Here is a 12,645-nt window from a genome sequence, read left to right as displayed (position 1 = left end):
TGGTTAAAACATATACTGTGAATAAGTGACAGAGACCCTACCTAGTTTATAGTATTTATTACTTGTTATTTCTCCCCAAAGTGTTCTATTAGCCATGAAGTCTAACTACAAAGTAAAGACTCCACTGAGGAAGCCCTGTTGGACATATATTTAGATAAAAATGGTTGTACCTGACAACTGGCATTCATTTTTTTTTATCAAGGTTAAGCTTGATATGACATCTTTCCAAAGAAGAGACAGATGAGATGAAAACTCAGAGTCCCTCAAAATTAAAAATAAATTTAAAAAGTTCTGAGATGAGTTTTTCCCTGAAAAGAATATTTTAAAGTAAGCTTATAATCAGTTAAGAAAAAAAAAACACGTATAAACCACCTCCAAGATCTTATAAATCCCTATAGGTCGCAAAAAAACAGACAATAAAGAGGTACTTTATTTGTGGAACAGATGAATGAAAAAGTGAATGAAATAGTAGCATCTTTAAAGCACGTGAGTCTAAGAAAAATGACCAGTCTGGCTGGTGTTCTAATCTGTTACAATCTCCTTGAATGTAAGGCTTAGAGGATGTTCTGTTTCTCTTTGAAATTCCCTTCAAAATGAGTCCATCACAGTGGCATTTTACTGGTCACTAGACGTTTACTCAACACCATTTGAAATAAGCTTCTCCTCCAGGAGGTATTTTATTTTTACTCCTCAGAACCGTTTCTTGCAAATGAAAGTGGTTTTCACATGATCTGTATCTTTGTGTTCTGTGGTGGTTTCTCCTGATGAGAAAGACTGAGGACGGATGGAGCCACTTCCCCACAACACCTTCCCTGGTGATGGCAACTCAGGGACTACTAATGACCCTACGAGCAGATGCTGCATTGTCCTATGACTGTAGCAGCTCCTAATAGCATCACTGTTTAGCCTTTCTACATTACAAAAAAAAAAAAAAATACTGATGTCTATTTTTTCGCTCACTTTTTAAGTACTTCCAGAGGGATAAATCCCAAGGGTGTAGAGCTGAACAGAACAACCCACAGGGAAGTCCTATGAATCCCTCCCTCCTCTTTTCCAGCCTGGACACCTACTACTACCACTTCAAGCTGACCAACAAGGGACGTCGGACCCAACAGTTATTCTGGATGAATGAAGATTTCTGTCCCCAAGAAAAGTTGAGCAAGAAGAAACTGGCCAAGAAAGATCGTGCTAAGAGCCAGCCCCAGGTCCAGTGCTGCCAGGCACCCAGGGAGCCTCACAGCCCCGTGTTTCAGCTCCACCCCGTCAGGATGGAGCTGTCCCCAGGCCAGACGATCAATGTGATACTTGAAGGCTATTCTACCACTCCCAGGGTAAGAGGACGCCATGTTTAGAAGCTGTTATTCTCCTAAATAAATATTTGCCCTGTTTCTTAGGTGAGTCTCTTGACATTTATCTGAAGGAAGGCTATGGTTTCTCAAGGATTGCATACAGCACTGTGTTACCATGGCAGCACCCATTCCATTCAAGGTTCAGCACTGTGGAGTTTTCTGTTTGTTTCTACAGCTGCCGTGAACCCAATCTTAAAATACCATTTAAAGCAGGTTCTCATCCCGAGTCAACAAAGCCAGTAGGTCTCTGGTGGAGGGACAACCAGTGTTCAGCCCAAGCTAAGCCCCTTATTAACACTTAGCAGTATTCACTTAATATTTATTTTTAAAAATGTTTTTATAGTCACTCTTGCTGCCTCTCCTATCCAGGTATTGGAATGTCTTCACTTCCTTTCCTCTCAGCCTGAGTTGAAAGATTCACATTTATAACCATCACCTTTTTATGTATGGATAAAAGAGCGACATTTATCTTCAATTCTGATGTTCTGCTGTTATTCACATTATCACCATTCTGCTAAAGGCATTTAGGCAGATCCACCCATGTGTCTGTTTATTCTTCTCACCTCATGGAGGTTAGAAACCATCAAAAACATAAAAATCTGAAATCATTTATAAGCCTCTTCACAAAGACAGACTTTGTGAATGAGAAACGGTGGTTACCTGAGCTTCTGCTCCTGTTACCAATTTAGGATGTGACAGTGAACTTTCTCCTCATGAAAAAGGAAACAGTAATAAGTTGTCTCCTAGCAGATGAGATGGGAAATCTGGTCCACTGCTTAGTTCCTCTCGGGTCACAGGGTCACTTTGTTTCACTTAAATTGTTTCTTCACAGAATATTTTCAGGTAAAACACATCCTCAATTTTAAACAGACAGTTATTCCCCACGGTGGCGTGTATAGTGTGTTATTGAGGGGCTCAGCCAACTTTCACTGGGTATGTACACACGACCACCACCGCAGCAGGCACTGAGGACTCAGAGGTGAATAGAACGCAGCCCCTCAGCTCAGCACTGACGGTGCATTGCAGGAACATGTTTACAGTGTCGTTATCAGGAGTCAACTATTGTTAAAGCCATTAAATCTGAGCTGCTGGGGTTCTAAATTCAGTTGTAGCCTTACTGAAAGCTTCACTGAATGTTCTTCCAAGTTCTCCTACGTGAGATGAGTCTTGAATTCCTTAACATCTGAAACCTTAGCCAGTCTTCAATAAAGGCTATCTGTGATATAAATTCACTTTGGGTCCTTTCTACTTTATAAAAATCTAGGCTTCTTGGATCCAAAGTAGTATTAGTTACCGTATATGATTTTTAAATATTCAAATATGAAAGGCAAAATTGTTCCAGTCAGTTTCCAGCTAGCTTGGTAAGAAAGTGTGTAACTACCATTAAACTCTAAGCCTGTGAAGATTTTTTTTTTTAACTGAAGTATAGTTGATTTACAATGTGGTGTTAGCTTCAGATGTACAGCACAGTGATAGCCCGTGAAGGATTTTTATCTGCTTCGTCCATCACTGTTTTGTGTATCCAGTCCCTAACAGCCCCAATGCATAATAGATCTTCCATAAACATACTGGATGAACTGGATGTAAATTGATTGTGCCCTCAGGGACAGTCAGAAGTAGGCACAGGATCCACCCTGGCCATATCGAACCAATCAGACTTTAACTGTGACAGAGACCCCTCCCTGACATGCACTGCTCAGAAAACTGTGCTCTTCCCTGGTGTCCCCAGGCAAGTAGTTGAGAATGTTTGCTTATGGTTGAGAATTAAGTTTTCTGAACTATGGAAGGTCCATAAATGCTGGTATATCTTATCCACAGGTAGTCAAAGAAAAGCTGGTGTGCCACACCATCATTGGGACACAAAAGGGGAAGAGCCTGGTGATGACCGTGAACATCATCTGTGAGTTTGTGGCACCATTCATCCAGCTCTCCACCAAGCAGCTCGTTTACCGACTGGAGAAGGTCAGTGAGGCTTGCTGCGGAGGGCCGGGCACTCTCCAGCCAGGGGTCCACATGTTCACACTTTCATTTAGGAAGCTAAATTAATGGGAATCCTGTTAGACCCACAACCCACCAGTGTTTTTTCAACTTCAGAGGCCAGTACATATTCAACTAAAAATTCCTAATCTAAGCCTACATTCCTTTGAAAGGTGAATTGCCGTGGAAATTCTATTTCCATAATTTCTGATGTATAAGACCAAAATGAAGGGATATTCCATTTACTGAAAATGCATTTCAGTTCATCATTTACTCTACATAGGTAAAATTGACATCATAGTACAGAAATGTTTGGAGAAGAATTTTTGATAATTACAGTAACCAGTTAGAATAGCTACCCATTATTGATTGGTATATACTGGACATTGAGCCATGTTCATTACACACATTTACCAGCTGTCCCTCACAACAATCTGTGTGGGAAGGTCTGATATCTTTCCTGTGATATACAGGAGGAAACTGAGAGACAAGTTAGGCTATTTTGTAGATCACCTAATACTGCTTGAAAATCATTGACTTAAACTATTTGATTCACATTCTTTAATGCCTGTGCTTATACCTGTATATGACTTTGTGTGCCATTAAGAGTGAGCAGTAAGTGGGGGAGGCCCAGGACAAGGAAGAGATGGTATGATTGCTGCTCAGGGCAGGGGGCAGGCATGGTTGTGAGGAGAGGGAGATATCTCAGCAGGACTCACCCTACTCCTAGGCAGGTTTCCAGCAGAAAATTATTTACTATTCAAAACAGGTATGTGTGGAACATCTCTGAGTCAAGGGCTGTGTTGGTGCTGAAAATCTGACATAGTCAAAGCTGAGACACTGGTTGAGGTTACAGCCTGTAAACAAACTATGAAAATTTAATTGTTTAAATGGCAGTCCTAAACAGTACTATGAAGAAAAGATACAAGGTGCAATGAGAGCGTGTGTCAGGAGACATGACATTATTTGTGCACGAGGTCATAGATGACTTCCTTGAGCAAACACCTCAAGTTGGGACTTGAAAAACAGCAAGTGATGAGAGATGGGGAGAGAATTGTTAAGGAACAGCACATGCAAAGGGCCTGAGTCAGGAAAGAGCTTGGTCAACATAAAGAAGCTAGAAGTCCACCTTAGACAGAGATTTTGCCAAGAATGACAATGAAGTCCATCTGGAGAAGTGGGCCAGGGCCAGGTGTGTGTGGCATGACCGGGACGTGTGTTGTGAACTTTGGGATTTGCTCCAGGTGACCATTGGAGGGCTTTGGGGAAGGGAGTGTCATGGTCAGATGTATTCATTGAAACAGGCCGCTGAGTAGAATATGTATCCAGACCTACTGTGTGCCAGGCCCTGTGTTGGGTCATAGAGATACAACAGTGATTAGTCCCTCCCTGTTGAACCTCACAGTCAACAAAGAAGACTAACCCTTACGGAAGATCCCACAGGTATGATCTGTGCTGTCATACGAAAGGTCTGGGTGTGGCAGTGCCTACCCAGGTCGTGAGGGAACCAACCGGGATTCCTTTTATTAACAGATGCTTGAAGGAGAGTGTTCAGAATCATTTGTTCTGGTAGCGTGTTCTGTAAGATTGTTCATATTAAATAAATATCTGTTGAACACCCACCATGGATAAGGTGCTCTGCCAGGAGATGAATAAGAGAGCTTATTGGCTAGTATGAGTGATGAGATGTATTAACACAATTCAATTCAAGTCAACAAATAATGTGTCAGCACTTAGATACAAGCAAAAACTCTAACATTTCACAGACTGGTGGAGAATGAAGAAGAAGTAGGATTGCAGTTTCAGTTACAGGATGCTAAACTGACTTGATATCTAGAGATACCTGAAATAACAGGCAAGTTTGGCCTTGGAGTACAAAATGAAGCAGGGAAAAGGCTAATAGTTTTGCCAAGAGAATGCACTGTTCATAGCAAACATCCTCTTCCAACAATACAAGAGATGATTCTATGTGTGGACATCACCAGATGGTCAATACCGAAATCAGATTGATTTTATTCTTTGCAGCCGGAGATGGAAAAGCTCTATACAGTCAGCAAAAACAAGACTGGGAGCTGACTGTGGCTCAGATCATGAGCTCCTTATTGCCAAATTCAGACTTAAATTGAAGAAAGTAGGGAAAACTACTAGACCATTCAGGTATGACCTAAGTCAAATCCCTAATGATTATATGGTGGAAGTGACAAATAGATTCAAGGGATTAGATCTGACAGAGTGCCTGAAGAACTGTGCGCGGAGGTTCATGACACACTGTACAGGAGGCTGTGATTAAAACTATCCCCGAGAAAAATAAATGCAAAAAGGCAAAATGTTTGTCTGAGGAGGCCTTACAAATAGCTAAGAAAAGACGCAAAAGGCAAAGGAGAAAAGGAAACATACACCCATTTGAATGCAAAGTTCCAAAGAATAGCAATGAGAGATAAGAAAGCCTCCCTAAGTAATCAATGCAAAGAAATAGAGGAAAACAAAAGATTAGGAAAGACTAGAGATCTCTTCAAGAAAATCAGAGATACCAAGCACGGGAACATTTCATGCAAAGATGGGCACAATAAAGGACAGAAATGCTACAGACCTAACAGAAGCAGAACATATTAAGAAGAGGTGGCAAGAATACACAGAACTATACAAAAAAGATCTTTATGACCCAGATAACCACAATGGTATGATCACTCACCTAGAGCCAGACATCCTGGAGTGCAAAGTCAAGTGGGCCTTAGGAAGCATCACTATGAACAAAGCTAGTGGAGATGGTAGAATTCCAGTTGACCCATTTCAAATTCTAAAAGATGATGCTGTGAAAGTGCTACACTCAAAATGCCAGCAAATTTGGAAAACTCAGCAGTGGCCCCAGGACTGGAAAAGCTCAGTTTTCATTCCAGTCCCAAAGAAAGGTAATGCCAAGGCAAGGAATGTTCAAACTACCACACAATTGCACTTATCTGACATGCTAGCAAAGTAATGCTCAAAATTCTCCAAGACAGGCTTCAACAGTACGTGAACCTAAAACTGCCAGATGTTCAAGCTGGATTTAGAAAAGGCAGAGGAACCAGAGATCAAATTGCCAACATCTGTTGGATCATAGAAAAAGTAAGAGAGTGCCAGAAAAACGTCTACTTCTGCTTTATTGACTATGCCGAAGCCTTTGACAGTGTGGATCACAACAAACTGTGGAAAATTCTTCAAGAGATGGGAATACCAGAATACTTTCCCTGCCTCCTGAGAAATCTATATGCAGGTCAGGAAGCAACAATTAGAACTTGACATGTAACAACAGACTGGTTCCAAATCGGAAAAGGAGTACATCAAGGCTATGTATTGTCACCCTGCTTATTTAACTTAAATGCAGAGTACATCATGCGAAATGCCAGGCTGGATGAAGTACAAGCTGGAATCAAGATTGCCCGAAAAAATATCAATAACTTCAGATATGCAGATGACATCACCCTTATGACAGAAAGCAAAGAGGAACTAAAGAGCCATTTGTTGAAAGTGAAAGAGGAGAGTGAAAAAGTTGGCTTAAAACTCAACATTCAGAAAACTTAAGATCATGGCATCTGGTCCCATCACTTCATGGCAAATAGATGGGGAAACAATGAAAACAGTGACAGATTTTATCTTCTTGGGCTCCAAAATCACTGCAGATGGTGACTGCAGCCATGAAATTAAAAGACGCTTGCTCCTTGGAAGTAAAGCCATGACCAACCTAGACAGTGTATTAAAAAGCAGGGACATTACTTTGCTGACAAAGGTCCATCTAGTCAAAGCTACAGTTTTTCCAGTAGTCATGTATGGATGTTAGAGCTGGACCATAAAGAAAGTTGGGCGCTGAAGAATTGATGCTTTTGAACTATGGTGTTGGAGAAGACTCTCGAGAGTCCCTTGGACTAAAGGGTGGTCAAACCACTCAATTCTAAAAGAAATCAGTCCTGAATATTCATCTGAAGGACTGATGCTGAAGTTTCGATACTTTGGCCACTTGATGAGAACTGACTCATTGGAAAAGACCCTGATGGTGGGAAAGATTGAAGATAGGAGGAGAGGGTGATGACAGAGGATGAGATGGTTTGCTGGCATCACGGACTCGATGGACTTGAGTTGGGCAAGCAACAGGAGATGGTAGTGGACAGGAAAGCCTGGAGTGCTACAGTCCATGGCTTCTCAAAGAGTCAGTCCATGAGTTTGCAAAGAGTCGGTCCATGGGGTCGCAAAGAGTCAGACACGACTGAGCTACTGAGCTGAACTAAAACTGACTTGACAGTCTCTCTGAGATACAGAGAAAATACAACAAGAATTCCTGCTGCAGCTATCAAGTTTTCATTGCTGTTTTAAATTCTTCCTTTTTTAAAGTAATCAGGAAGGATATTTACTGGTGACAGCTGCGCCAAATTTGGTGGCATCATATTTTCTCTAAATGTAGCCATTCAGAGAAAATTCAGTGAAGATTTATTGAATAGTTATTCTGTGCAAGACACTGCAGTGTATGCAGCTTAGTTTCTTATTAGATTATTTTTTCCAAAGCTCATAAACATGTGTGGATAGTGTTCCTTTTCTTTTCTTTATTTTCTTAAGCCTTGTTTTTAGTTAACACATATTCTTATTTAAATGTCTTTTGTTTGGATTTATCACTGGAATAAAACAGTAAATATTTTGAGTATGAGAGTAACTTGTTGAACTACGAAATGAATTGAGTCATAAGGCCCTGTTTGTTTTTGCCTTTCTCTACTTCCTCCCAAATGTCACAAGTTTGCAATCTGCCCACTACTGTATTTTTCATTGTTCATTTCCTGCTCACATTGAATCCATATCGGGGGCAATGAAGAAATGTGACTTCATTACCCAGGATGTGCAGGAGACCTGTAAGGTCTTGGTTTTCAGGTTTAATTGCATAATACCCAGTTTTCCATTCTTGTCTCCTTGTTTTTGGCTCAAGGCAGTGTATCTGATTTAGCACATTAGACTATAATGATACCAAGCCTGCCTATGAGAAGAAATTTTCTATAACTGTTTCCTCAGTTTTGATCTACTGTGAACTATTGTACCATTCATAAGCCACAGAGATGAAACCACATCTCTGTGGAATTGAAAAGGTCAGTTGAAACTAGCAGTCAGTTTACTTCATGAAGTCCAGCAGCAAATTCTGTCTGCTGATATTTGGCGAGACAAACAAGCCAGAAGGGGTCATTTTAAAATAGATCAGGTTCTCTGTGCATCCACTCTTTCTCATCACTGTTCTCTAAATGGCCTCTTGCCAAAACAACCGAGTGTGGCTTTTTCTCTTCAAAACTACCTGCAGTGACACAGCAGGCTGGGAGGGAAGTCGAAGGTGCTGCTCCATCTCTCCCCAACCTGTAATATGCAGTCCGCGAGTGTACAGTGAACCCGGGACCTATGTCACCATGTTAGAGGGAGAGAAACAGTGGCAGCTTCTCTTGGGAGGTTTGAACACTGAAGGAACTTCGAGCATCCACAAAGGGCTAGTGGGGTGCAATTGACGCAGAAGGCTCAAGCCAACTTTATGGACTGAATATTCTGTCTCCCCAAAATTCATATGTTGATGCCCTAATTCCTTATATAGTGTTGTAAGTGGGCTTTGAGAGTATAAGATCATGGAGGTGGAGCCCTCATGAATGGAATTAGGACCCTTATAAGAAGAGACAAGTGAGATGATCTCTCTTTCAGCCATGTGAGGACACAGTGAGAAGACAGCCATCTGCAAACCGAGATATAGGTTCAGTCCAGACACTGGATGTGCTGGCACCTTGATCTTGGCCTGGCTAGCCTCCAGAGCTATTAGACATCAATGGCTGCCGATTTAAACCACCCAGTCTGTGATACTCACTACAGCAGCCTGAACTGACTAAGACATCTTGGACACTGGTCACCCTAGCTCCCTCAGAAAGCCCAATAGAGAAAAGACTATGCTGAGCAAAGGAGCAGAAACAGAGAAAAACATGGAATCAGGGGGATTTACCTTAAATTCGAACAAGGAGAAAAAGCAAATAAAAACATTGAGGCCTGGGAAAAATAAGCTAGAGTTGTTGGAGGAGACGGGGAGTGAGAGGGAGCTTGTTGTTGGAGGCCAGAGACGAAGGTTTCCGGTCTTCTCCTACTGATATTAAAGGACCCCCTTTCCAAGATACACAAGGAATAATGTGGATCCCAGAGTCAGAAGGAGAAAACTTCAGTCTGAACAGAAACCTCCAATTCAAGATCCATTTTTGATGCTTTCTCCAGTTGAAAATGAAATTTGATCTAACAGAGTGAAAGGTCCTTCTAAGTCACCTCTCCCAGTGTTATCAGGAAAATTTATAGAAAACAGTTATGAGCATTTTTGATATAGCAAGGTGAGTATATTTGCAAATTGGGTGTTTTAAGCATGAAAAAAATATTGTGTGAGGAAAAAATGTTTTATTCATTATAATGATGCATGGATTCTTCCATAAAATACCACTAACTTTTTAAACTTTTGTTTTATGATGCTGTGGAAACTTCATTAGTAGTAATTCTATTCAGAGGCATGGCTTATATAGGGTATTTTTTAAACAGGTAACAAGGAAGTAAGACAATCTAATCTGTATTTTCTGGCTTAATGTAGGATCATTTCTAGTGAGATAGATACATACATACATAGACAATTCTATACCTGTATCTTCATCTATGTCAATCCCTTGTAGAGATTTAGATAAATCATTGTTAATGTATGGTAGACCATTGAGACTTGAATCTATATAATATATAGATATATATTACCTATATTTAGATAGATGGGTGGCTAGATGGAGATAATATAAATCCATACATCCACATAGAGAGAAGGCTAAATTAGCTGTTAACAATGAGTATCAGACCTTTGTTGCTAAAGGCTTACTGTGGTTTGTTTCCTCTTTTTTCTTTTATTTTTGCAGAAACCTAACACTATCCTAGAACCTGAATACCAGCCCTTGGCCATAAAGAACATTTCCACGCTGCCTGTGAATGTGTTGCTCTCAACAGGTGGACCCTTCTTTATCTGCGAGACTGATAAATCCCTACTGCCCTCAACTCCTGAGGTAACTAGGCAGCGGATGTCCTAACTCCCAGTGGGGAGCCATGTGTGTGATAAAGGAAGAGAATAGTATCAGTGCACTGCCAAATTTCAGTCCAGAAAAAAATGTAAAGAAACTTGGAAACAGAGGAAAAATCTGAAATGAGTCAAGTTTTGGTATCAGTTGGTAGGAAAGCTATTATTAATGATGAAAGAACTTCTCACTCACTACTTTGATCCTTCCTTTCCTGCCTGTGATGATGAAGCTGATCTGATCTTTAGAAAACAGTGACTTCCCAGCAATGAGAGGAAGTATCTTAATGTCCCTCAAATTTGACCAAAACTCAAAGCCCAGGCCCTGAACCAGCCAGCCCATCTCCAGATACTGAGAAATGGGAACCAGGTCACAGGAGGAGGCTGTGAGCTCCCCTGGCCCACTGTCTGGGGCTGGATGCGGTGTTCCCTGAACAGTCCCACAAGATCATCTATTCTTGGCTGGACGTGAGGACACCAGAGGGAATGACGGCCCTGCAGCAGGTGGTGCTGCAGAGGGAAGAGGAGTGAAGGAGAGAGGAGCCCCACACTCCAGGGTGTTCAGTCTCTCAGGGGAACAGCCAATGGAGAAATGAGATAGAGGAGGCAGGAAGGGCAGGCAGAGTAGAGGGAGCCTGTGACTGAAGGATGTTTGCTATGGAACATGAGTGGAGATGACTGAGCCGTGGAGACATGCTCGGGGAGACAAGTGTTTGTGGGAGATGGGGGATGAGCCACTGGATGAGACGGTATTGCAGACAATACTGCACCACTGCCCTCTCCTGCCCTTCCTCCCTCACTGATTCTTTAGGGCCTCATTCAAGCACTACTGCTGGGCGGGGGGAAACAGCTAAGGTCTTTGAACAGAAAAATAAAAGGAGAAGATGATTATAAACAAGAGGCAGATGAAAACCTCCTGCGAGGGAACCTGTGCAGAGAAGAAAAACACAAAGTACAAACAGGGAGTTTTCTACAGTCTCAGAGAAATGACAGACGATATAACCTGTCTTTAAAAAGAGCTCAAGGACAAGATACAAGTGTACAAAGAGGAGATGAAGAGTGAACTGAAGAGCAGAGGAAAACAAACGGATGAGAAAATGAAAATTCAGGCACGAGCAGTTTTCTCCGTCTTAGGTCAGACCCCATCTTGTCCCTCCTGAAATCTTATAAAAGTAGAAATGTTGAAAAGGAAAGCCACTCAGAACAATAAGGTGAAAGGAGAAGAGGGTGGGTGTAACCAATTAATGAGAGATTTAAACAAATTCTGGCAACCCACTCCAGTGTTCTTGCCTGGAGAATCCCAGGGAAGGGGGAGCCTGGTGGGCTTCCGTCTATGGGGTCACACAGGGTCGGACACGACTGAAGTGACTTAGCAGCAGCAGCAGCATAAGATAGAATGAAGAGGGGAGTGGGTAGACAAAAAGGCAAAGACGTAAAGCATAGGAAATTCTCCAGTGAGGCAAGGCAGTGTGAGTCCTTCAGCTCAGGGAGCCTGGGCTGAGAGGCACCAGCTGTGAACACAAGGGACCCCGTGTGCACCAGCCAGCTGTCCTGACCAACTCCACTCAGAAGACATGGGCTGCGGGCTTTCATCCTAAGACGTACAGATAAATGCTCTTCCACAGAGAAACTCATCAAAATGTTCTGGGAATTTAATGTGCCCTGTGTCAGTGTCGAGGTATCTAAGTTGTGTGCAACGCCTGATCATCCCCTCTCTGACCAAAAAAGCTCTTCCATAGATCCATCCTGCTACCAGAATTGAGAAATGGTGGCCTCGGGACTGTTGGAATGCCAGAGTGGGTCAGGAACGACTATTTCTTGTAATAAATTGTGTAGTACAGTTCGACCTTTTATATTACTTGCACATGTAACTTTAATAAAAGCAATACATACAATTTTAGAAATAACTGCTACAAATCAGCAGGAAAAGTACCAACAACCCAGTGGAAAAACAGGCAAAAGAAATGAACAGAGTTCACAAAAAGAAAAAAGCTCTTGAATATATGAAAGTATGTCCCACTTCACGCATGTTAGAAGAAATGCAAGTTAAAATTACTATGAAACACATTTTTTCCTATCAGACTGGTAAAGAGCAAAAATTGGCTGATGCTCTGTTAGGGGGCATGTAGAAACAGGCCCTATGTTGGGGAAGTATACAGTGGAAGACAGTAGAGCTCTCGCTATCAACATTTTAAATGCCCATACCCTCTGACCTCGTCATTCTACTCCTAGGAATTTATCCTA

The 12,645-nt window shown here is 41.8% G+C and overlaps 1 protein-coding gene across 1 annotated transcript in view; it reads left to right on the top strand.

The window, feature by feature from the left end:
• Nucleotides 1-12,645, top strand: part of HYDIN (HYDIN axonemal central pair apparatus protein) — a 415,120-nt gene that overhangs the window by 261,018 nt on the left and 141,457 nt on the right. Inside the window, exons 21-23 of the mRNA XM_088830541.1 lie at nt 1,058-1,331; nt 3,168-3,311; nt 10,250-10,393. Coding sequence (XP_088686667.1) covers nt 1,058-1,331; nt 3,168-3,311; nt 10,250-10,393 — 562 coding nt within the window. The remainder of the gene's footprint in view (nt 1-1,057; nt 1,332-3,167; nt 3,312-10,249; nt 10,394-12,645) is intronic.

Source organism: Moschus berezovskii, chromosome 22, assembly GCF_049115385.1.
Source record: "Moschus berezovskii isolate FMDL1 chromosome 22, NW_MosBer_1.0, whole genome shotgun sequence".
Classification (NCBI taxonomy): domain Eukaryota; kingdom Metazoa; phylum Chordata; class Mammalia; order Artiodactyla; family Moschidae; genus Moschus; species Moschus berezovskii.
This window is presented reverse-complemented; position numbering and strand designations above follow the sequence as displayed.